General features: G+C 39.4%; 2 protein-coding genes across 2 annotated transcripts in view; both read right to left on the reverse strand.

The window, feature by feature from the left end:
- Positions 1-5,553: 5,553 nt before the first annotated feature.
- LOC129360488 (protein sprouty homolog 1-like) lies at positions 5,554-9,377 on the reverse strand. Its single transcript, XM_055030762.1, has 2 exons — positions 8,716-9,377; positions 5,554-7,535 (listed from the first exon to the last, which is right to left on the reverse strand). The coding sequence occupies exon 2, from the start codon at positions 7,483-7,485 to the stop codon at positions 6,412-6,414; it is 1,074 nt and encodes a 357-aa protein (XP_054886737.1). The 5' UTR covers positions 7,486-7,535; positions 8,716-9,377; the 3' UTR covers positions 5,554-6,411.
- Positions 9,378-11,275: 1,898 nt separating this feature from the next.
- LOC129360484 (ribosome biogenesis protein SPATA5-like) overlaps positions 11,276-23,909 on the reverse strand; it is a 110,108-nt gene continuing 97,474 nt past the window's right edge. The window contains exon 16 of the mRNA XM_055030751.1: positions 11,276-11,553. Coding sequence (XP_054886726.1) covers positions 11,374-11,553 — 180 coding nt within the window. The 3' untranslated portion in view covers positions 11,276-11,373. The remainder of the gene's footprint in view (positions 11,554-23,909) is intronic.

Consider the following 23,909-nt stretch of genomic DNA (forward strand, 5'->3'; position numbering starts at 1 on the left):
GACTTTTGCCCATTAATCTATCTGCATGAAACATGTTTACAGCTACAAATGTTTCAGAATTTTTTATTAAAGGACAACTTGAATTTTTGTTTTTATTAATATCACTATAGGAAATTTGTGATCATTTTTAATGAACCACCATTTTATTTCTGCTTTTCCGATTCAAAACAAAGGGGAAAAATGTTTCCAACACAACAATGACAAAAAGTAAAAAGTAAATAAATTTAAGCAATTGTGTCATTATATTATGGAAATTTGATGCAGAACTGCAAAAAAAAAAAAAAAAATGTATAGATATTTTTAGAAAATCATTGGTTTTATATAATTTTATGCCAAAATCAAAGCTGCAGATTGTAAACCCATGTTGTAGGTCATCACACCTGAGTTGTGGATCTCTGCAGCGTCTCCTGAGTAACCATAGGCCTCTTGGCTGCTTCCCTAATTAAAATCAAATTCAAACATACTTTATGTATCCAAAAGGGTAATTAAAGGTATCCTCACAGCTTCTCTTTCCATCTTCAGATGATGGATTGAATCGTGCTCCATATTGTTATAATAACTTGAGCAGGCTTCAGGCTTCTCCCTGACTTCTCCGCTGCGTTCCTTGGTCTTCTACATGCAGTTTGTTTACTAATGTCCTTTAACGAACCTCCAAGGCCAGAAACAGAACAGCTGTACACATGCATTCCACATTTCTGGAATTTTTTTTATTTATTTTTTTAAAAAAGCGTTTGAAAATCATAAATTATTTTACTTCTACAACTTTGAGTTGGTCTTTAACATAAACTACTAATAAAAAACCCTGAAGTTTGTTGTTGTAATCTGTCAAACTGTGGACAAGTGTGTGAATACCAAAAGGCACTGTATGTTTTGAGCAATTGTTCACACATTTAGGGATCAGAGCCAGGAACTTGAACGCTGCTGTTTACAACAATAAGGCCGACTGATTGAGTTAGCTTACAGCTACCCAGCTGAGAACTGGCAAAGACATTTGTTGCATCAACTTTGCAAACACTTTGAGTCAATAAATGTGATGAAACAGGAGCAGTTGATGAACAGCAAAGACAACGTTCAATTAATTACCTAAGGATCTCTGTAAATGATTGCTGAGGGTCGTGTGCTGCTGTGTTGATCTTCTCTCTCTGTTATTGCCATTTGGTCCTTCTGGTCTTTGTTCAGGAAACTGACCCACAATCGGATGCTTTAGAGACTCAAGCCCTGGTGAAACACCTCCATCCTAAATAACACTTGACACCTGATATAACAGCAGTTTGTCCCTGAAGGCTCTTTAAGGTTCCAGGGGAGGGAAAAGGCTGCGTAAATAACTGTTTGTCCTCTCACATGCTGATGAACAGGAAGCAGCTGGAAGCTAATTGTTGTTTTGGGCTTGTGATGAACCTAAAAATATACTCACAGTTTGAACCATTCCACTGAAAGGTTTTTACGGAAACTTTTCATAAAACTTTTCAAAACATGACTTTTGTAAGTCATGTTTTGGAATAAATTCCTAATTTTTAATCATAAGACATGAACAAGAATTTAGTGCAGTTGTAATAAAACTTCTATTAACAAGTAAAGCTTTTTTGAGAATCAACAGCAGATCTGTCTACTTGTTTTTAGTTTTGTATCATCATAAAAAATTTATATTTTGCATTTGTCTCCCATTGTCCATAACATCTAAACAACTGCGTACCCATGATCATATTTATCCATGGAAACACTTGACCATTATGCACTTCTTATATTAGCTAAACAAACCTCAGAGTCATAGATTTTGCTTTGAGAGTTATTTCTAATCAAGTAGCTCAGGGTTTAAGCCCGAGGTCACAGTCACCACCTCCTCAACAGTTCATGCTCCTGTTCCAGACCTGCAAGCAAACTGGTTTACTCTGATGAACCATTGTGCATCATTTATTTCTCTTGGTAGAATATTTTGCTTATTACTTTCCGACAATTGTGTTTTACAAAATATTTCCACTGGTTGTGGTTGCAACCACTATGTGACTCGTGAAACATGACAGATTGTCACCCCTCCTCCCATCCAAGTAACTGAAAGGTCTCTGGTTGGTAAATAATATTTCTTGAAGCCACGTAACCATATTTTCCTACAATTATATATGACTAAAATTTTAATTTTAAGAAGTGACTTTAAAATGTCAGTTGTTAAAATGAGACATCATTAGTCTGACTGTCACATGTCCAAAACTACAAAGTGGTGAAGAGAAAGAGTGACAGAACATGTATTAGAATGTATGAATCCTTGTGAAGGATCAATAAACTATTATTTATCTGGTTGTTAATGAAGATTAAGTTTAATCTTGCTGTTTACCTGGATTAAGTCAGATTCTGCAGATATGTAGGAAAGCATCAATGTAGAAAATATATTTAGCAATAAATATTCATAGAAACTTCTTACTGGAGGTTTTACAGTGTAGCAAGACAAAACACAGGAGAGTTTTTAAGTCTGCTTTAAATCAAAATAGTTCTTTATTGATGTCAAAATCAAGCTGACTATAAAGGAAGATGATGATATTCCTTTTAAACTGACAGAGGCATAGACTTGTTAGAGAATAAAAATAATGTCTTCTTTATTATGATAATAATATCTGACAGAACAGACTCTAGTTTTGGGAGATTTTTTGGCATCGTTGAAAGATTTTGTGGGGGCTCATTGATCTTATGTAAATCCTTAAAAGGGAAGCTATATGGCAAAGATAAGTTTCTGTAATGTTTATAATTTTGTATCTTTCATCTGGTGGAGTGCAGAGCATTTATTTCTGATGTTTGAAAGTAGCTGAACTTTTGGTCCAGATTTTATCAGGACCTGTACCGGTATTAAAATCCTTACCCAACATACTTCATGTTCCTCGGCCACAATAGAGCAGGATATCTGAGTAGATAACTTCCATAAACTTTGGTCTAAAAAACAAAACAAAAAAAAACTGCTTTTTCCGTTAAAACCCCTCTGCCTTCATGTTTTTTTGGTGTGTTTTGTTTTTTTATTCTGATTACAAATTTCTATTTATACGCTGTGAGGGGAAATAATGAAAACCAGATGAGAGTGGGGAGGAAAGCTGAAGTAGGCCTTTTTGGTGATGAATGTTGTGGAAGGCGATGACTGTTTATATTCTGCCTTGCCAGCAGAGATGCCCTGGCTAAGAAAAGGACTGCCCCGGTGAGGATGTGTGGACTGGAGGTTCCATCATGACTCATTTGGTAGTCATGCATGTTTGTACTTTGGTAGGCCCCCTAAAAATACCCTAAAGCTGCAGTAATGGACCAGCCAAAGCTGACAGCATTACGTGGGTGTGTAGCGCTGCCAAATGTATTCTGAAACAAGTGCAAAAAGGAGGAAAAGGGAGGCGATGTCACTGTTTGAGTCACATTTCAGTTTTTCATGTACAGTGGAGATAATAAGTAGTGAACACCTTCAGCTTCTTCTTAAATCATATGTCTGAGCTATATGCTCAAAGACTGCCCTGCACCATAATATTCTCAATATTAGTATGCTTATGGTTAATGTGTGAATGAACATCTAAATCAATTTTGGTCTCATCTGACCAGACTATGTTTTTGCACTATTGATGTATTGTTTAAGTCAGCATCTGGAGCAATTTGAACATGTTTTTTCTTCAGTGGTTGAGTCTTGAGCAATGAAAGTGCACAAAACTCATTGCAGTTGAGTATATTACATGTTCCAGTTATGTTTTTAGGTCTTTCTCAAGTTCTCCATGAGTCCTGGTATCTCTTCTATTATTCGTTTTGCAAGGAACACCGACTCTTTTCCTTGATTGTGGGTAAATGTCTTTCCCAATTTCAGAATATGAATTTAGCAATGCTCTCTTCAAACATTCATATGCTTAAAAACACTGGTTATACTTCTATGACCAGTGCAAATGGTTACATACCTATAACCTATTATGAAAATCGTCTAGTGTGATATCCTGATGATTACAACCCCTGTTAATTTATACAAGTTGTTGTTTTTTTCTTCAAAATACTTATCAGTAAATAATAGTTTCTTCTTCAAGTGTTCAAGAGTTCTTTTTATTCTATTTAACTACACAAAGCCTACTTTATGGGATTCATTATTTTCAAATTCAGCAAGTATGGATTACATAGACTGTTGCCAACATATGGGGTGAATTTGGAACATATTTACTGAGAAAATTGTTTAGCATTTATTTTCCCTGATGTTGTTACAAACTCTTACTCCTTAGACTTCACAGTTGACCTGATTAAAGATTTTAAAATAAGTATTGTTTTCACTTAGGTTGGAAAATGCTTTGTAAAGACAGCCTTCCTGTCTACCGACTCTTGAGTACAGTTTAGATCTCCTCCATACACCCCCAACCCTAAATCCGTACAGAGGAACTACAGTGAAACCTGAAAAAAAGAAAAAAGAGGCCTCCTATTGTTTGCTATCACCCAGAAGCCAGGAGCAAATGGGGGCTCAAATTACCAGACTGAAAGGTAGCAGGAAATTGACAAATCGCTAATCCACTCTTTAACTATTCAAGGCAACAAAAGGTACATTCCACCAAAAGCACACTGAGGAGAGAAGGGCCCGTTTGGGGAGGGGGGATTTGAGTCTGAGCAACAAAACAAGACACTTCCTGTCTACTTGGGTTTTAGTTTCAAGAAGAACCATTAATTTCTAAAGTGCTGAATCCAAAGATCCCCAGACATGCTTCATGTAGAGCAAAATCACCACTATGTCACAAATCCAGCTGGAGGACATTTCTGTCCCGTTCCCAGAGGAATTTCCAGGGTGAAGTGTACGCTTCCCAAACTGCTGTTGCTTCTTCCTGACCAACCAACACTCAAAGTGATGATCTCATTCCCTAGGGGCCCGGAGGTGCAGAAGTGTGTGGGTGTCAGTTAGTAGCTGTGGGGGCTGGAGGGGTCAACGGACTTCCAAAGTGATAAATTCAATGACAAAAAAAAAAAAAAAAAAAAAAAAACAGGAGTAGGGGGTACTCGAGTCTGGGAGGTGGCTGGATTGGCTCCTGTCGTTGCCTTTAGTGCAGGAACCGTGCCATAAAAGCAAAGCATTGATAGCCTGGGTTTATTATCTTTGAACAGGTGGCTCCAGCTACTCGTAATGGTCGCCCTTATTCCTGCAAGGCCTTCCTGCAACGTGGAGACCATTTGGGAAATTGGGAATAGCCCAATATAGCCGCACTAAAGTTTCAGGAATAAACTACAGAGCATAGTTTTGTGGTGACTCGTTTGGCTGGTGTAAGCGACCCACAGAGTTTATGCAAAAGAATAAAGTAGAGATGCTAAGCTCATCATTTTAGAGACCTGTACTGTTTAAATTTTAAGCCTACTGTGGAGAATCAGATCAAAAAAGCCTTTCTGAGAATGTCAACAGTTGCTTTTCAAGTTGCAAGATGTTTGTGCATGTTGCTCTTGTTTTGCCAGAAAACCCCCTCACAAACACCACAAACACACACACACGCACACACACACCCACAAACACAAATCCAGAAAACTTTTCAAAATCAGTTACAAGTCCCATTTTCTCAATCAAGACACCACACAGCGCCATATTTTTCATTAATTAATATATTTTCTGCATTAAAGTTAACATAGTTTTCTTTTGTGCCACCCTTTAATTTTCAGTAAGTATTTTTGATATTTTGTTATATTCAGACATGAGTAAATTTAAGACTGTCTCTTGCAATAAATATCATAAAATAATAGAGCTTCACATAATAAATATTTTTTTACAACAAAAAAAAATGTTTGACAGACATTTTTTTCTTTTTTTTTTTTAAAATAGCCAAAATTCCTCTTACGGAGCATACAATTTACACAAATAAAAAATAAACATGGGAAAATGCCACAGAATGAGTGTGAACAGTCCAGATGGGTGGAAGGAGAAACATATCCAAGTGGAGAATACTATGAGATGGATGTGCTTTTGTTAATGCAACACAAGCAGAGGAGCCACGGCGTTACTGTGGCAGCAACAAACCTGTCTGCTACGAACACCAGGTAACAGCTACATAATCGCCCTAAAACAGATCGTCCTTCACAGATTTGGTGGGAGGCAGCCCCCAACAGGCACAGACCGGAAGAAACTGCCAGCCTCAAACGGAAGAAGCACTTTTTTCATTTTTAATTAGAATAAAAAAATAGTGTTATTCAGGGAGCTGGGGGACAGACAGAGAAAGAATTAAGGCAAACACTGGTCTGTAAAAACATGGTCCTGATCCAGAGAAAAGCAAAAAAATGAAAAATATTTGAGTGGTTTTCGTTACTCCTTTGTAGCTCCTTCGTGTTCTGCAGCCAGGAGAGGAGTCATGTGGGAGGTGCTTGATAAACATTAATCTGTGTCTGTCACTGTTTTTACTGTCATATGATCCACATCGGGAACGTCCTGCACGCACTCACAGGAAGCGATCAGGAAGGTTTCTCCTGGCTCTGTGGAGCCCAGCTCTCCAGTTTACAATACACAGTGTTGGAGTTCTTGCAGCGACAGCCAGGCCTGTTGACCCGGTCATAGCAGCCCTGGCACGCCTTCAGACAGCCCTTGACAGGTGGGTAGCATAGCAGACAGGGGAAGAGTACCGACATTAATCCCATGCACAGGAAGCGGGAGCAGCAGTGGGAGCGCGACAGCGAGCAGGGGTGGTCAGCGCATGAGTCCCCCTCGTCGTCGTTGGAGCAGTGGTAGAAGATGCCTTTGACCAGGCACATGCACGTGCCGTGCTCCAGCGCGCTCTCCGCCGAGCACAGGCACTGGCCGTTGCAGGCCAGACACGAGGGCAGGCTCCTGGGGGCCGTGCAGTCGCTGCACTTGCACTTCCCACAACGCTCGCAGATAAACTGGTGGCCAGCGGCGACGGCTGCAACCCCAAAGTCCGATTTCCCTTTGGTCGGGGGCTTGAGCGGAGCCTCCGGGGGCGGCTGGTGGAGGTGAGGTCCTTGCTGCGGCTGTAGCAGGGGTTTGGGTTTGGGCTGAGTCCGAATGGGCCGCTCTGCCCGGTGGTGGTGCTGCAGGCCCACACCGGGTCTCATTGGGGGGGAGCGTGTGAGGAGTCCCTGCTCAGAGGAGGCGCTGCTGTTGCTCCCTGAGCTGGCAGCACTTCCTGTGCTGGTGGAGCGGCTGAGTCCCGGGGCCCGGGGGCCTCCGTACTGCGGCCCCGAGGCCACCACCACCATGCCACCCCCACCGTGGTGGTGACCCGACGGCTGGCGCTCATAGTTGTTGTTCACATTGACGAGGATGACCTCATGGGTCCTTTCTTGCTTATCCTGGGGCCTGGGGGCCACACGGGGCGCTGGGGGCCTCCGTGCCACTGAGGGCCCCTCTGTGTACTCATTGCTGGAGCGGATGGCCTTGATTTGTTCCAGGGAGAGAATGGCGGCATGCTGGAGCTCCCGCTCGTAATCCGACCTCTGCCGGGTGTCGAGGGAAGGCTGCTGGATCACCACTAATGATCCGGCGGGGCCATGTTGACTTTGGAGCTCCATCTGGGGGGATCACCACTTCCGACATTCACCGTGGACATGCATTGGAAAACCTGTCCGGAAAAGAGACCAGAGAGAGAAAAAGGACAGAGGAGATGCGATCAGATTGAGCTCACACTCAAAAACAAACAGTGCCGTTATGGAAGAAGAGCTAAACACAATTCTAGTTAAACACTGTGCTGTCATCTTATTATCATTATTACCAAATTGCGTCATAAAAACAGGATTAAATTCTGTCAAGTCCATATTTCTCCTTTACACAGTCCTTAACTTCTGATCTGGTGAAGTGAGGAGGAAAAGTTGAGTATTAACGAGACTTTGAGACTTTTCTTCCCAACACACACAGATCCAAACTTCAACAGGCTCTACAAACACTTCCCTCCTCATTTACATTTCTATGACTAGTTAACATTTAAATGCAGCGCAGCGACGAAATGAGGACACGATCCAAGGGAACTAAATGAGCTGCCTCACTTAGTATTCTATTACAACACCGAGGAGAAGCTCAGAGACATGGGGGGCAAAACTACAGCATTGGGAATAAATAAGGTCAGGGCAAATGCATTCAGTTTGGGAGGGATGAAGGGTTAAAATGTGTTCTGGCAAAGTAGATTTTGAGAGTTATTATAGTGCAAATATTTCCCCTGATGTGCATGTTTACACCATAAATACGGGCAGGAATTTGAGTTTTAGCCTTCAGGGTGTTCTGAAGCAAACGTCAACCTGCAGGAGGCCGAAAGGCAGCAGGACAGACACAAAAACACATGAGCTCAACTCAGCACACTAAAAAATCGATTTTTGGCTGTTTGGCAAATAAATAGACTCTTTCGTGGTCTGCTCTCCTGCGTGAATTCGCGCACCTCGTTTGGATGATCGACGCAAAGCGCGTTTATCTGAGCAGGACGGAGCGATAAAAACAGGATCCCGTGGAAAACACTCGGGAGTCAAGAGATCAGGACGCTTCCAGAGACACGGAGGAACTTATGAATGAAAACAACCGCCGTGGGTGGGGGAGGGGTGTTTATTACAGCGCAGTCACGGAGCGACACGGGCATGGAGATCCATCAACCAAAATCACCGTGAAAATGTTACGTTAAGTCCGAGCATTCGTACGCAACTGTGCCTGGACGTTCAGATCGGAGCCCAGCGTGCTTCCTGCGCTTTAGTCGACCAACAAATAACCGAAAACGCAACATAAGTGACTCAAAAAAAACCCGACAGGAGAGCGCTTACCTATATGCAAGCATCCATAACGTGGAATCCATCAACCAAACAATCTAGCAAAACTCCATCCAACAGGAAGAGGTCAATGTCCAAACGCGGACTGCGAGGTCTAACGCTTAACATTAAGTTTGATAATCCAGGCTCGAAAGTATCCCTTTTACTGCGTTATTCCTTTTGTTTTCGGTGTCTGCGTGGAGAAAAAGTTCAGCGCTGGGTGCGCATGCATAAATCCACGGCGGAGCTCTGATGAAGAAAAGACACAAGTCACTCGTGGGGAGCTGCTACGCACTTGTGGAGGCCGATCTTGCGAGTTAAAGGAGTCCGGTTGGAAGAGTTGCAGAGACGGAGAAAAAATAAAAAACACGTCCAGGAGGCTTATATCCAACACTGCTGGGAGCACCGATTGCGTTCTGGCCTTTATTTCTAGTTCAATCTGCGCGGCGGTGCGGAGGAAGGAGCAGGAAAAAGAAAACGCTGCGTCCTCTGTGCGCTCCCTCCAGCTCTGTGGGCCTGTTCTGCTCTGAATGAATGGGAACGAAGCGCTCTGTGTTTGCTCCACAAGCCAACTCCCATTGACCATTCACGGCTCTGAAAAAGGATACACCGCATCCGCTCCTGATTCATTGGGCAGATGTGGAAGGCCGGCCGATGGAGAGAGAGGGCGCGCTGAGTTAAGGTGGAACGGGTTTTCCATTCTGAGCTGAGGAGGAAGAGGAAGAGGAGGAGGAGGAGGACCAGGCAGCGTCAGAAACAACTACTTTCCGATTGTTATGATTAATGACATGAATGAGGCTAATATGACTAATAGTTATGTAATGAGCATCCCGGGTGGTTTATTTATATAATCTTTCTGCTAATATTTGCTGCATAATTTAAACATTTTTAGAACTTTTGTACCAGCTCTGGCATTTTTTTTTTAATTTGTAGTTTTATTACATTCAGAGTGATATTAAACTTTCATTTCTGTTCATTTTTACGTTAATTGCTTACAAACTAATGAAATACTAAGATGTAAAAGTGAAAATATAACAAACATGATTACAGAAAGAGTTTCTTCAGGTAAAGAAGTAGTCCGCTAACAGATGCTGCTAATTCAAGACACGTTAAAAAAAGAAAAACTTTGCATTTTGTCAGGTGTAGCATTGAAAATCCACATTCAATCCCACAGTCGTAGTTTTCTCTGTCATTGTTCCCTTTAAACAGCTCAGACTTCATTTGCGTGACTTTCCCAACAGGTTTTTGGGGGAACACATCAACAGGATGTCTTCTGAACTCTACAATGTTCCCATTGCGTATTCATGCAGGGCTTCACAGGAAATGAAATGCGTGGAGGTTGCGTGGAGGTGAGTTTTATGCATCATGCTGAAGTTCCGTTAATGTGCTGATTATTTTTTTCTAGTAGCAGGTCGAAACGGGTTAGTCTGAGACCACCTTAAGAAGAAAAAAAAAAAAAAAAAAAAGCAGCCCACAGCCAGGGGGAAAGACTCTGCCCCCCTCTGCGCCTCTCTGCTGCCACCAGCCCCCTCCTCTCCCCTCCTCCTCTGTTCCTGACTGTCTGCTTTGATTGGTGTCGCGGATGCGCTACATCCGGATCCATGAGAAAAGGAAGTTCAATACAAAGTCAATTTATCCCATTCAAATGGAAAAATCAATAGATGGATGACCCCGGGCGCCAATTCGGGTCAGCAAATGCTTGGGAGGGGGGAAAACAACAAACAAAACATAAAAATACCTATAGGCTTTAAGCTGAGAGTTGAAGCGAGTTTGTGGCGCAGTAATGAGTGGATGTAAAAATCCAGCCTCTTGGTGATACTGCAAATCCCGCGACAGATGGCCGCCTGGATCCCAACTCTTAGTGGTCGGAAGTGCGGACGGAAATCTCACGATTACAGCAATTAGCCTATTTTCCACGTATGGATGAGATGAATATACCAGCCGTGACCGTTTTTCTCCCCCGTGGATTCTGATCTGCAGCTCCACGAAGCAAAGTTTAGGAAGCAGAAACGCACCAGGAAGTTTAAGCTGGTTATTTTTTTTATTAAATGCATGAAATAACTGAATATGAGCAATAAAATAAAATAAACCTCACAGATTATGCATACACACACACACACATAATCTAGAGACTGGATCCCAGTCTCTACATTATTTGTACAGTCCCCTGATAGTTTTTATTTCCAGGATTCTCCTACATTTACCTCATCAATCTTCCCATCAACTCAGCCCTGACCCTGCTGGAAAAAAGAATAACACGGCATCATCACGTTTCACTGTTGGGGATGATGTGCTTAGGTTGATGGAAATTGACATTTTATTTTAATAACACAAAATTTAAATGACACAAATGCAAGTGACACGTTTCAGATTATATGAAAAATGTTGAAAACTATGTATTTTCCTTCTAAGTTCACTGCTATGTACTACATTGTCTATCAGATAAAATCACAATAAAAGCCCTAAAGTACTTTTGAAAGTTACTGTAAAGTATCGTCAAATATTTTTCTTATCAAACATGAAACAGAATTACACAAAGATATTGTCACAAAAACAGGACTTCAGCATTCATGACTACTTTTTAATATATATCCAGTTTTATTTTGCATGTTTACATAGAATGCAAGTGAATATGTATGCCACTGCAGTGTCATAGGGTCCAGAGTGGCGTTGTCAGAAGAAACAGAAGCCGCTGTGCTGCTGCTGATAGCTGACGTACGACTGGACGAGCGAGTCGGGGATTCGAGGCTTCACTGTGTTCAGGGCACTTTCAAAGTGTTTGGCCTCGATGTGTGCAGCTTTGATGTCCTCCTGCAGGGCCAGGAGGGCAGCCTCTCTGCATACTGCTGTTATCTGGGACAGGAAACAGGCACAGACATTCAGCTGTCAGGCTGAGCGGTCAACTTCACCGCGTCATGTGATCGAGTTCACAACACAGAGCTGCGGTTTACAACAGGCATGGAGCTATAAAAGGCTGAGCAACAAACAAAAAAATTCAGTTACATCCAGTGGAATATGCTCATATAAAATTATAATACAACAATTTAATTTTAAATTAAAGAAACAAATACGTCTTTGTCATCTTCTACATACCTGAATTTGAAAAAATTACAATTGCCTTCTGAAGTGACCCTAATTAGAAAATAGAATAATCCTTGTGTGTAATTTAGTCTCCACATTAGTGGAGAACTCCCAGGAATATACCTCCTTGTCTGCTCAAGTTTAAAGTGGAGTGAGGTTACAGAACTGGATTTCTATAGTGCTTTTCTAGTCTCGACAACTCAAAGTGCTTTACATTACTGACACATTCACCAAACTACACTCACTATTGTGCACAGATTATACAGCCATTTGCAAAGTTAATGTTAAGTATCTTGCTGGCAAAATCCTTAAGTTACATTGGTTATTAAAAACAAAAATAAGAATGCAAAATTCTATTTCATTTTTATGAATATAAATTTACTTTTGCATGGCCAAAAATAGTCTTGTGCCTTTAGAAAACAGATCTGTAAATCAAACCAGATTTGAAAAGTAAAATGGGTCTTTAAATTTAGCTACAATTAAAGAAGAGGTATTTAATTCTAGGACTAATTGTTAGGCTATTCTCAGCAAACAGATTAGGGCAAGAATTACTATTTCTTCAACAATATTTGCAGCCATTTATGAACTCTTTGTGCTGGTCAGTCAAATTTGTACCATTCTTAGGATACATTCAGGGGATGCACAAAATCATTCAACAAATGGTCAAATGTTAGGCTGTCTTGGTAAAGCTAAAGTGTACTATGGAGTTAGATCAGGCTCAAACAAAATCTAATTGAGACTCTGTGGAAAAACCTCCCATCAAAACTCCAATCCAATCCAGCCTGGCCATTGCTTTCCTACATAGATCCTCGATTATCATCTCCCATCAGTGTTTTGTCTGTGATTTTTCCCATTAACCTAAATTTTTACAGTTGAATTTCAACTGGCCCAAACAGTGAACAGAAGGAGAAGTTGTGAATAATGATATATTCACAAACAGATTACAATTTCTGCTTTAGAAATTGTAATCTACTTGTATAGGGTTGGAGTCCATGTTGGTCACACTTCCAAATATTGAGCAATTAAAGTTTGATCAAGAGGAATATTTAAGAGATTGTATTGCATGTTAAGCCTGCAGCTCTCATTAACAGCCATGTCTTTGGCTAGGCACTTCTCTCTTTGCAGTGGGGGACTGCACTAAAATGTTCGGTTGGTTTTATAGTATAGCTTCCTTTACGATTGAGCTCGTGTATTACATATGTCACCGTTAACATTATCAATTGGGTAAAATCAAATCCAACAGCTTAAAACCTCAACAGAGTTCACATCTGCAGGATGCAATTATTTCTGAATAGCTGAAGGTCCAGACTCGTTTTAGAAAGCAAAGTGTAGAAAAAGGAGCTGATTTTTACCAGGATACGTCCAATCTAACTGAGAATGAGGTTTATGACACAATTATTAGTCTCTAGATGTGAACAAAAACCCCAAGACTCAACAAAACATGCAGCAAAAGGTGTTTCTATTAAGTATCAACTGACTGAAAATCGTTTCTGTTTAACTTCATAATTATGCACCACTTTTGGGCTGGTCAATCCCAAAAAATTTCAGTAAATGCAATAAAGTTTTTTGGCAAAAACGTTAAAAACGTAGTTCAGTATGACTGCGAATTTGTCTGTTTCTAATGCAGAAAGAGGCGATGTTGTGACAGCTTCTGGTTTTATAGCTTTTTGTCTTAAATGTAAGGCAGATGCATCAAAATGGTTGGTGATGAACAAAATTCTTTTAGAAGTACCCTAAAATGATCCTCGAGTGAAATACTCAGCCATCCCTACCAGAGTTGGACAACGAACATGTCAGAGACAGGAAAAAACACTGTCAATTGTTAAAGCACATGACGATCAAGGCACTTTTCCAAACCCAGAGAGTAAAGCAGGAGGAGATGGAGGTCTGAACGCACTCAAGAATGCTCACAGCATGCACGTCTCGGGACAGGTGCTTTGCAGATGTCAGGATGTGAGAGGCCTGTTTCCCCCTTTCTTCTGTTTCAAGCCAATGAGCTGCACGATTCAGGCAGGGTAAACACGCAGGGCTGGGTTAATTTTGTATAAGAGCTTCCCATCATTCAAGTCATTTAGGCCTGTCAGTAATAATGATGCAAAACAATGAGGCTATGCATCCCCGCCGCCTGTTTACAAATGCAGAGTGGCGACTGAGAGAGATGCCACATGTTGAACAATGAGAGTTCATAAAGTTTCCAAGCAACATCCACAAACAGGAACAGACAAACACTGCCGCACAATCAAACTGCAATTTCTTATTTATGCAGAAACTTCTGCAAGCGGCGGTGGAGCGCATTTGACTGTTTTGTACCATGCTCATCAGGTTTAATAAAAAGTTATCTGAAATACACAAATGGTGTTTGAGAAACACACACAAGCCCTCACATTCATCCTGATCTGCGAGGCCGATCAACAACTCAGTGTTTCCTGCTGAGTGTTTGCTCGTACGGACCTTAAAAAACACCAAGCCACAAAGGCAAACAGGACGAGCAAAGAGCCGGGCTGTTTGTAGATGTGAAGGCATTCCTGAACTCAGCCAAAAGCCCAGCATTACCTTGATACCCCTAAAGATGGGCCCCCCATGCTCTTGTGACGGAAAATTGGAGGGAGAGAGAAAACTGCAAATGCACAGAAATGGTATGTGTGCGTGTGTCGTCTGTGGCAAAGATTGCTGACTGGTGTCAGGCCAAATAAATTGCAGAACTCTCTATTTTAATGTTATTGCAATGCAGACTTCATTTTTCAGTGCTGTCATAAATTCTGTCAGCAATCACTTAAATATATGGAGCGGGCTGAAGCGATGCACTGCGCTGACGGCTCTCTGGTGGGCGAACACCAAGCTCCTGCTGGTGGCACGCAGCCAGGCACAAAGCAAAGCAAATTTCAAAAAAAGTAATCAAGAGCCTCTCAGTTTGAAGGTAAAACCTGCTGAGTCATGATGAGGATAGAAGTTAAAGGCCAAGAGAAAATTTTGATGATACAGCAAAAACCAAAGTAACACCTTGTACCCTAATGCTGCCGTCATTCCATCAATTTACTGTAAACAGAAATATCTTCAACATTTTCACTTATATATATATATATATATATATATATATATATATTATATATATATATATATATATATATTACAACAGATTATAACAAAAGTCTGTCATTCTATTTTCTTATGTCTGATGTGAATCTAAGTATTTACAGAATTCTACACAATCGTAAAAATTTAAAACTTTCTCAGATAGAAATTTAGAGTTCTGAGTTTTTATATTTAATTTTTATTTTGAATTCATTTAAAGTGTCTGAAATCCTTCCAGACACTTCAAGATGGAAACTATAAACATGGATGCATGGATGGATGGATGGATGGATGGATGGATGGATGGATGGATGGATGGATGGATGGATGCTTCGTCATAACAGGAAGTTATTTCCTTCATTATCAGCTTCCGAATCTGGGGTAGAAAACAGCAAAACCACATGAAGTAACTGACACATTTTACTACAAAAGATTTGGTTTTGCAAAGGCTGCTCTCTACTTCCCACCAAGATTTCTTTAAATAATGCAAATCTGACTAATTTAATAATATTTATAATATTTAATGAAAGTTTATATTAATTTAGGTCTATATAATTTAATATCAAATGTTACTTTTTTGCACCACAAATGTGAAAGAGTCAGCCAGATATTTAGGCCCAATTGCCGCTTAGTTCAAGTTTAACTAATGACAAATGTGCCGAGCAAGGTTTTTGGAAACTTTTCTATATTATCATCTAATTTATAGCTTGTACTTTGGCCTGAATGTTGGAGTTTGGACACTGAAGTCATTTTAATGAGGTTATGAAATGAAACTGGGCTGATTTTCGCTCAGTGCCGCAGGCTGTTGCTGCTCCAGCCAATAGGGAGCCACAACCCAGAACCCTGAATACAACAGCAGCCTTTATGCTCTGCTGGTCACTGGACTACAGTCACAGCTACACCCTACATCATGCTGCTTCACTACACACAGCAATATTGAGCTGAAAAGAAGACACTGGAGGCACAAAGTGATACATGGCAGCATGTTGAGGTCTGCATGGGAGGTCCTGTTGTTGCAAGATAAGACAACTCTCAACCAGAATGTTTAAAACAAGAGGAAATAGTAACAAAACATTCAGCAGGAAATAAGAAAGAGTTTGAATGAAAAGAGTATACACCCTCTTTCTCTATCCTCTAATACCAGGTTCTAAAAACACCAAAATATATCTTCAAGCACACAGAAGATTCCACATTACTTATTACACAATAATAAAACAGAAAAGCTGGTTTTAAGCAACTACGTACACCCTATGATTCAACTGTATAATTGACTCAATCTCAAACGAGGTTATAAGGTTTGAAGAAATTTGTTTCTATGCAGGTTGAGAATTTACCACAGCATTTCAATCAGATTGAGGATTGGGCTTTGACTGGACCACTGAAACCCTTTGATTCTTCTATTTCTCAAGGAGTAATAAGAACAAGAGTTCTGGTTGTTTTGGAAGCTGTGGTTGCGCAACAAGTTTTTACTCATCACAAACAACGCAACAAATCAAACATCTAAGTGTACTTGAAATAAGATCAAATTAACAAACAAGTAACTTTTCATGAAGATTCAGGAGATTATTTTAGGTCAATGATTATTTTGACCTAAAATCAGGATGCTGATGAATTAGTGCTTTTTATTTCACTTATAAAAAGGGTAAAATATCTTAATATAAGTGAAATAATGTCCAAGTGGAACTGCAGTAATACATTTTAAAATAAATATTGAGAAACTATTTACCTGAAACAAGCTTCTAATATCTTGCTGAAATCATTTCAGCAAATTATAGAAATGTTACTTAAAATTTTACTTGTATGTTAGTCTTGACTTCTCTCAAGATATCAGCACTCAAAAACTAGATCAAAAATACTTGGTAAGATTTTGTGTTTTTGCAGTGAACGCTTTCTCTGCCATGCTTAACAGATAAATGCATGATTTGGATCAAAGTTTACTGTTCCAGAATCGTTTCGCAGATTTAAGGGGAATCTGATGGAAAGTTTGGCAGCTATTTTAAATTTGTCAACATTTATCAACAGCCTTTCTCTCTGTGAAAAGATGTGACTATGGAGCAGCAAAACTCCTGCTTTTATACAGCTGCACATTTATAAGCCAAATACATCTGATCAGAAGCACCTGGGTTTTTCTTTCCCAACTAAATACTTATGAAGAAGCAAAGGTGTGCGAAGTGTTTCAGTATTTCCAAGATGTAGTAACTTTTACTGCATTCTGCTAGGTAAAACCCTAGAATTATTTGCAAGAAGACTGCAAATATGTATTTTTGCCTGCAATATTTTACCCGGAGGAGGTAAGAAGCTGCACCAGTTAGAGGACAACCTGTTCAGCATGACAAAAATAAATCCTTCTCAAGGTGGAATGAGAGGGGGAAAAGCTTGTGACTTCTGGCAGCACATACCAACGTTCTCAGGTCAAATCTGTCTGGTGTACTTTTCGCTTCCTACTTCAACAAAGGCGCTCAGTGAGTGTATCAGACGGCCTTAATGAAGGGCTTGTTACCCAGACTGCTGGCTGCAGATCCACTAGACCTGGAGTGTGTGTTTACTATCAATCCGCCCTTGTGTCTATGGCGGGCCACATCCACTCCTCCCGCAGCCCCTTTCTTGCGCACACAAACGGTTACATTTACAGGAGCGAGCTCCGACAACTCCCCCTCTGCTCCGCCTCCCAACAAAAACCTCTCCTCCATCACTCTACAAGTCCTTTACACATAACCTACGGTGCACACGCCCTGGCTGACACATAAAGAACTACATGTGTGCAAACACTCATGCAATCATTTGCATTTGGTTTATTAATCCAAGTTTTGAAAGAAATGTTTTCGCAACCATGCATGCATACGCAAACACAAACACATACTTCCCCTTCAGCTCACTCTGCATGCACACGCTACATGGACATGTCAGACTGCTTGCAAAGACTTGCATTCTTGGGAAGTGTTGAGTAAACACATACATGTGTGCTTAGCAAAAATTCAGTCATTCAACCCTTAGAAGTTGCAGCTAAAACACAGCTTTAAGATTAGAAACTATAAAACCACAGAAGAAGAAACATCCCGTAATCAGATCTTTTGGTATAATCTCAGTTTTCAGAGTTTGCAGTACAGGAAATTATGGATATAATTTCTTTAATCAAGTGAATGTTCAAGGCGTCACCCTGAAACAACACTTTCCAAAATTATATTAATGCAGGAAGATGGGAAAGAAAAACAGAAAACTTTAGGTTCAAATATTTAATGCCAGGGATTATTTTGGCTTTAGTGGAAAACTTTATGCTTTACAGGAATCATTCTCCTAAAATATGCCCAAAGAACAACATATTACCGCCATCCAGAGTTTAAGAAAATTTAAAAAATACAGGGATGTGTTGCATTCAATTTCTAGAGAGGAAATTAAGTAATCTTTAAATCAAACAATGTTGGGGGTGGTGGAGTGCAGAGCCTGAAGCCTCGACCAGAAATAAAACATTTCATCCTCCAAAAAGGTTGAGAGGAAGTGTCTGCAGTGACATGCCTCGGCCAAGAGAAACAAGGCCTGACCACAACTCCATGTGAAACCTATTTAAGATTACAAGGCGAGTGAGAGGGGAGGTTAAAGAGAGGAGGTGAGGTTAAGCACGGAGGGAGGAGCGTCATGCGGGCGGGAGAGAACGGAAGCATGGCACATGATCATAAATAGCAGAGTCGAGTGCCTGAGCCGTGGATGAACGTGAGCATGCTTGTGCTCCCAGCAGAGGAATTTAGGCTCTGCAAAGGAGTGTGATGATGAAATTGAAACCGTGTGAGCTTTCGTCACCATATTAAAGTCCAGACAAAATGAGCAGAGGGAAAATATCTGATATTTCAACAATAAATTATCTCTAGATGGATGTTTTTCTATTTAAATAAGGTAAAACATCAAATGCCTGGCACACAAAAACATGTGAGAGTCTAAATTTCTGGAGAATTAATATATTACTTCAGTAGAACCTGTTTGACAACATGAAGAAATCAAAAATTGCAACACACCAAACCCTGAAGACACATATCCAAATAAACACTCATACACATTAGAGGTGTATGTGTGCATTTCAGCCTCAATGTATCATTTTGATCCTGGGTGAATTTAATTCGTAGAAGTCTCTTCATGTTATATAAGGTTTTACTTTGGAAATATAACAGTTAAAATATATAAAAAAACATATAAAATATACAGTTCAGCTTAATGATCTGGAATATTTGGCATGAAATTGAAATTTCCCCACATAAAATAACACAGAAGTTTGTTTCTCTTCTCCATAGTTACTATTCCAGTTTCTAGAAAACTGGAAGCATCAGGAGAAACTGTTGATTAAGGCTGTCTGCTACGGTCACTGAACACCTACGTCGAAACATGGCTGCTTATGAAAATAGAAGCAGCAATAATTTAAGATGTTTTGGCTCCTTGACAGTTGTTTTATTTTTGTATCGCAATGTTTTCATCTTTCATCCTCACAAATAAAAATAAGGACAAAATTGTATCTATTGTCCTGAGGATAGAGTTAGAACTTAATGTTTCAACTTTTAAAAAATAATAAATTGTAGAGTAACTGATTATACACCAGACAAGTTTAAAACTACTAAAATGTTGTCAATAAATACAATAAATATATCAGATCAAACACTACAAAACAAAGAAAATGCATCATAATTAGATATAAATATACTATATAAAAGCTCAAAAGAATCATTAAAACTAATTAAACTGACAACATCAATACCATGCTCTGTCACCTGACTCTTGCTTATGTTTTGATACCTTTTTGGGATAACACCATATCCACTTGTAATTTATGAATGGCCAAGGGAGGTCAGAGGTCAAATTTGCAGGTTTTTAAACCAAAATGTTTTTGTGAAAGAGGCTTATGAGTTCCCCCTACCACAGATTAGGCCTTATTACAACATCTCTTAGCATAAGCTTTCCAATACGTACAAATAAGTTAGTCACAGTCTGAAGTAGCAACTTTGGAACAAACTCCCTGAAAACCTGAGATGTGTCAAAACTTTTGGAGCTTTTAAACCAAAACAGAAAAATCTTTTACACCAAAACTGTAGTAATAATTTACTATGGCTTTCTCATAACAATATCAGTCACCAGCCCAAGTGTTTCATCTGGGCTGGTGGCACACCTGAGATTGATGAGTGATGCTTGGCATGTATGAAGCTGCTGCACCAGCGACATTTTGGTGAAGAAAAAAATAATTGAAAGTACGGTGCGGGAAGGCTCTGGAAAGAAGAATAGTACCATTAACCTCAGGACGGATCCACCCAGAGGAGCATCAGAGATTTTTGGCCGTTTGTTTGCTAAAGAATTTTAGCACCGGGGAGTTTCACGCCTGGTAAAGCCGACCACTGACAAAATCACAAGTGGTACATTTTGAGGAAAAGAGAAAAACAACATATTTAAAGACAAAAAAAGGAAACTATAACACGGAGCATCTGATGGACGAGGGATTGCGAGGGCTCAGCCTTCTCGATGGATGTCACCTGCTTGAGGAAATGGACATTCACGGTAAGCCCCCTTCACACTGAGTGTTTCGTCAGGTGGCCGTTTTGTTTTCTTTTCTCTGTTCCTTCTGTCTCCATCAATATGCACTTATTGTTGCAGCCCTACTCTCCCGTAACCAGTGAAAAAAAGGAAGAACGAGCAAGAATAGGGAAGCGGTAGGTAACACACTTCTGACCAGATTGGAGTGTGATTCAAATCATATCACCAAATAAAAATTAGTGTGTAAAGCACAAAACAATAATTCAATAATAATTATAATTGACGTTTTTTTCATTTATAAAAATGTTGGAAGTGCAAACTTTCTGCTCCTCATTAACTTCTATACGAGGGATTCAGGTGTTGTTCCACCAGACCCTCAGGCAATTTTTGTTTTGGAAAGAGCCATGTGGGATCGCACCTGCACTGAGGCCACACTGTGTTATGATTATGTCTACGTATGTGTGTGTGTGGCTGTGTGTGTGTGTGGGTGAGGCGTATAGTTGGGCCTCTTATTTGGGTGGGGGGGTAGAAGAGAGAAGTGTTGTTCCTTCTGAAATTTAACTGTTACGATAAATAAATGGAAGAACAAAAATTAAATAAACTAAAGGAATGGTTCATTTGGATGAAAAACAAAAATTTAGATTAAAACAAAAATTTAATTATTAGAATTGACATTCTTTGTATCTTAAGTCAGGAATTAGTGCTTAGCTTCAATAACGGTAATCATAGATCTTCATATGTATTCTCTATAGCACTAGTGTTTCAACTTGTTAATGAATTTACAGTTTATAGTCTAAGTCCCTAAAGACTACTGTTCTAATTTCACCTAAAACTACCACACAGCCAAGGCGGTCTATGTATACCACTAATGCCTGTTGATGCATATTGAACACATACCAAAGATCCTAAAGGAAGGACACACATCTGCCTTCCTTAAATGATGTCTGCTCTTGCCTTTCCCCTTTTAAAGAATAAACTTAATTTCTCTATACTGTCAATTAGGAGCTTTTAAAATTATTTTTTTTTAATCTAACCTTGCCAAACTAAATTTAAGAGCAGTCCCATTCTTACTGAACAAATTTAAAACATATTAAATCTATAGTTTGTTGTAAAAAGTATTTATTCGAGGCCCCTGATGGTATTTGGGCTCTAGTTCTGGTTTCTCTTTTCAAAAACTGTAATGGTCAGGTTTTAATCTTAATATAATAACTTAATCACATTTTATATTTTTCCTCCACTATATTTTTACTCTTGCCCTCTAGCTCAGGTTCTTTCTCTCTTTTTTGCCCATTTTCTACCACATTATTATAAACTGCGTGTTGGGCACGCTTGATGGTTCATATTTCCCTGAAAAAAAATCCAATTGGTTCTTCACCATGTACTTACACATAAACCACAGCACAGGCTTTATATTTTTGAAATGTAAAATTAGGGCCGCATGGAAGCTTCCTCTGATCCAGGGCTCTGTTAAGGGCCAAAACAGCCTCAGAGCCTGAAACAGAAGGAGAACTGTTTTCTTTTTTAAACCTTTATTTAACTCTGTCAACTAAAATAACATATTCACGCTGTCAGGAGCCAAAAGGCCTGTGGGGTGGAAGTGAACTAAGGGGTTTGAGGAATTCAGGAGAAAGGTGTTAATAGCTTTTTCCTCGCTTCCTTTGTTGAACGCTGATTGTGTTTTCTTTATCAGCAGCATCTGTCTGAGCTACTATGTGACTTTGTCAGTGGTCAGCCACAAGAAAATAACACACATAAGTCCAGACAGTAAAGTGTATTTTGGAGAATTGCTCATACATTCCACTACAGCTGACATATTCATTTGATGGTTATATTATGTTTTCCTCAGCAATCCTGCAAGGATTATGTGGGTACCAAGAAAGGAAGGATTGTGTTTCTTCTTGTATATTAATGTTGCACATTTTGTACCATCACTATTATTTGCACAATGACACGTTTTGTGTTCTTTTTTTCTTCCTTCTTTTAGGAGCTTGTGTCCTTGGTGATAAAAATCTTTACAACAACAAATACCAGGCCATAAATCAGACAGTCAACACACAGAGCCAGAGGAGGAACAGCCACAACCACAACAGGTGTTACGGGGAAACCATTTGTCTTCCTGTGAGAGTGGTTTTGTGTGTGTGCCATTATATAAGAGTATGGTTTTTAATTGTTGGGAAAAGACTTCTGGAAAGCCTGGATGCCTATTCAGACTCAAAGTCTCTAAAATACAAGAGTTCAATAATATAAAATCAATGTGTAACAATGCAGTGTAAAGTTCAAGATTATACACATTTGTGTTGCTGAAAGCAGAGATCCTTTCTCCAATTTAACTGTTTTAAAAATATTCTCAGATCAGACTTGAACCAAAGTGATCAGCAATCAGGATAAATTATTATTATTAGAGCTACATTAACCCTACTCTTAACATCTTTTTTGCAGGATATTGAATTCAAAAGTACCATTTACCATTAAAAATGGATGACCTCAAACCAATGATAAATCTTTAAAAGAAGCTAAGTGCTTTTATTTTGTAGATGATAGTTTACATCTATTTATCCTTGTGCTCAAATTGGCTACTTCTTTTTACACAGTTCTTCTCCTCAGGCTACCTACAAACCTTGTTATTACTTGTATTATTATATATATGTTGCTTGACAGCAGCATGGGGTTGTGCTGCACAAAGTTGTGCAGCCAATCAGAAGAAGTCATACATCCTAAATACATGTCTCAGCGAGCTGATCGCACTGACTTTCAGAAACATAGAAGATACTTTTTAAAAATAAATTAAACTTGAAGGTGGTCATTATCATGATGCTGCAACATAAACAGGTTATTATGAATCATTAACAGCCTACGCTCTGCAAAAGTTCCTGGTGATTACTTCAAACGCACCCTTTAACATGACAAGCAGTTATTTATATACACTATGGTAACTCAGAGGGGTCATGAATAATAATTTACTTAAATTATCAACACTTTCCAGCATGATTACATCACACAACAAATTTATAAGGTACGAGTTCCAGCTGTCAAATCTAATTCAGTATTGAGTCTTTAGAGCCCTGTCCAAGTCCAAGTCTTTGATTCTGAAACTTAAATGTCTCTTTACAGACAGAAAGATTAGGAAGATGGGAGGGGTGGGAATTTATTGTATTATTTATCACAATTAACTTCTCATTATAATGAGAGATTTGATCGATCATTTCAGTGCTAAATTTTGATTAATAACTTTTAAAATACCCAAAATCTGTCCATTGTGTCAGAAGACTTAGTTTTACTATTTTCTCACTGGCTGTTCAATAAGAGTATCAATAAATGTCAATACATTTGAAAATATAATATGCAGTTGCTGTGTGCAGTGTGTAGGTTTTGTGGCTGGTGCCCTAAAGAGCATATTCAAATTGTTATGTTTATTAAAAGCGGTATTTGTGTTTGTGCCACTATGATTTCTGTGTCATCCAGAAACCATACAGTTGCCTAAAACAGAAATAATAAATAGTTCTTATTGTTACTTTCATTGTTATTACAATACCAGAACAAAATACTTTGAT

The sequence above is a fragment of the Poeciliopsis prolifica genome, unplaced genomic scaffold (genome assembly GCF_027474105.1).
Source record: "Poeciliopsis prolifica strain line A6 unplaced genomic scaffold, Auburn_PproV2 SCAFFOLD006, whole genome shotgun sequence".
Taxonomy (NCBI): Eukaryota; Metazoa; Chordata; class Actinopteri; order Cyprinodontiformes; family Poeciliidae; genus Poeciliopsis; species Poeciliopsis prolifica.

Coding starts and splice junctions, on each gene's coding strand:
- LOC129360488 (XM_055030762.1), bottom strand. CDS start 7,485: ATGGAGCTCCAAAGTCAACATGGCCCCGCCGGATCATTAGTGGTGATC.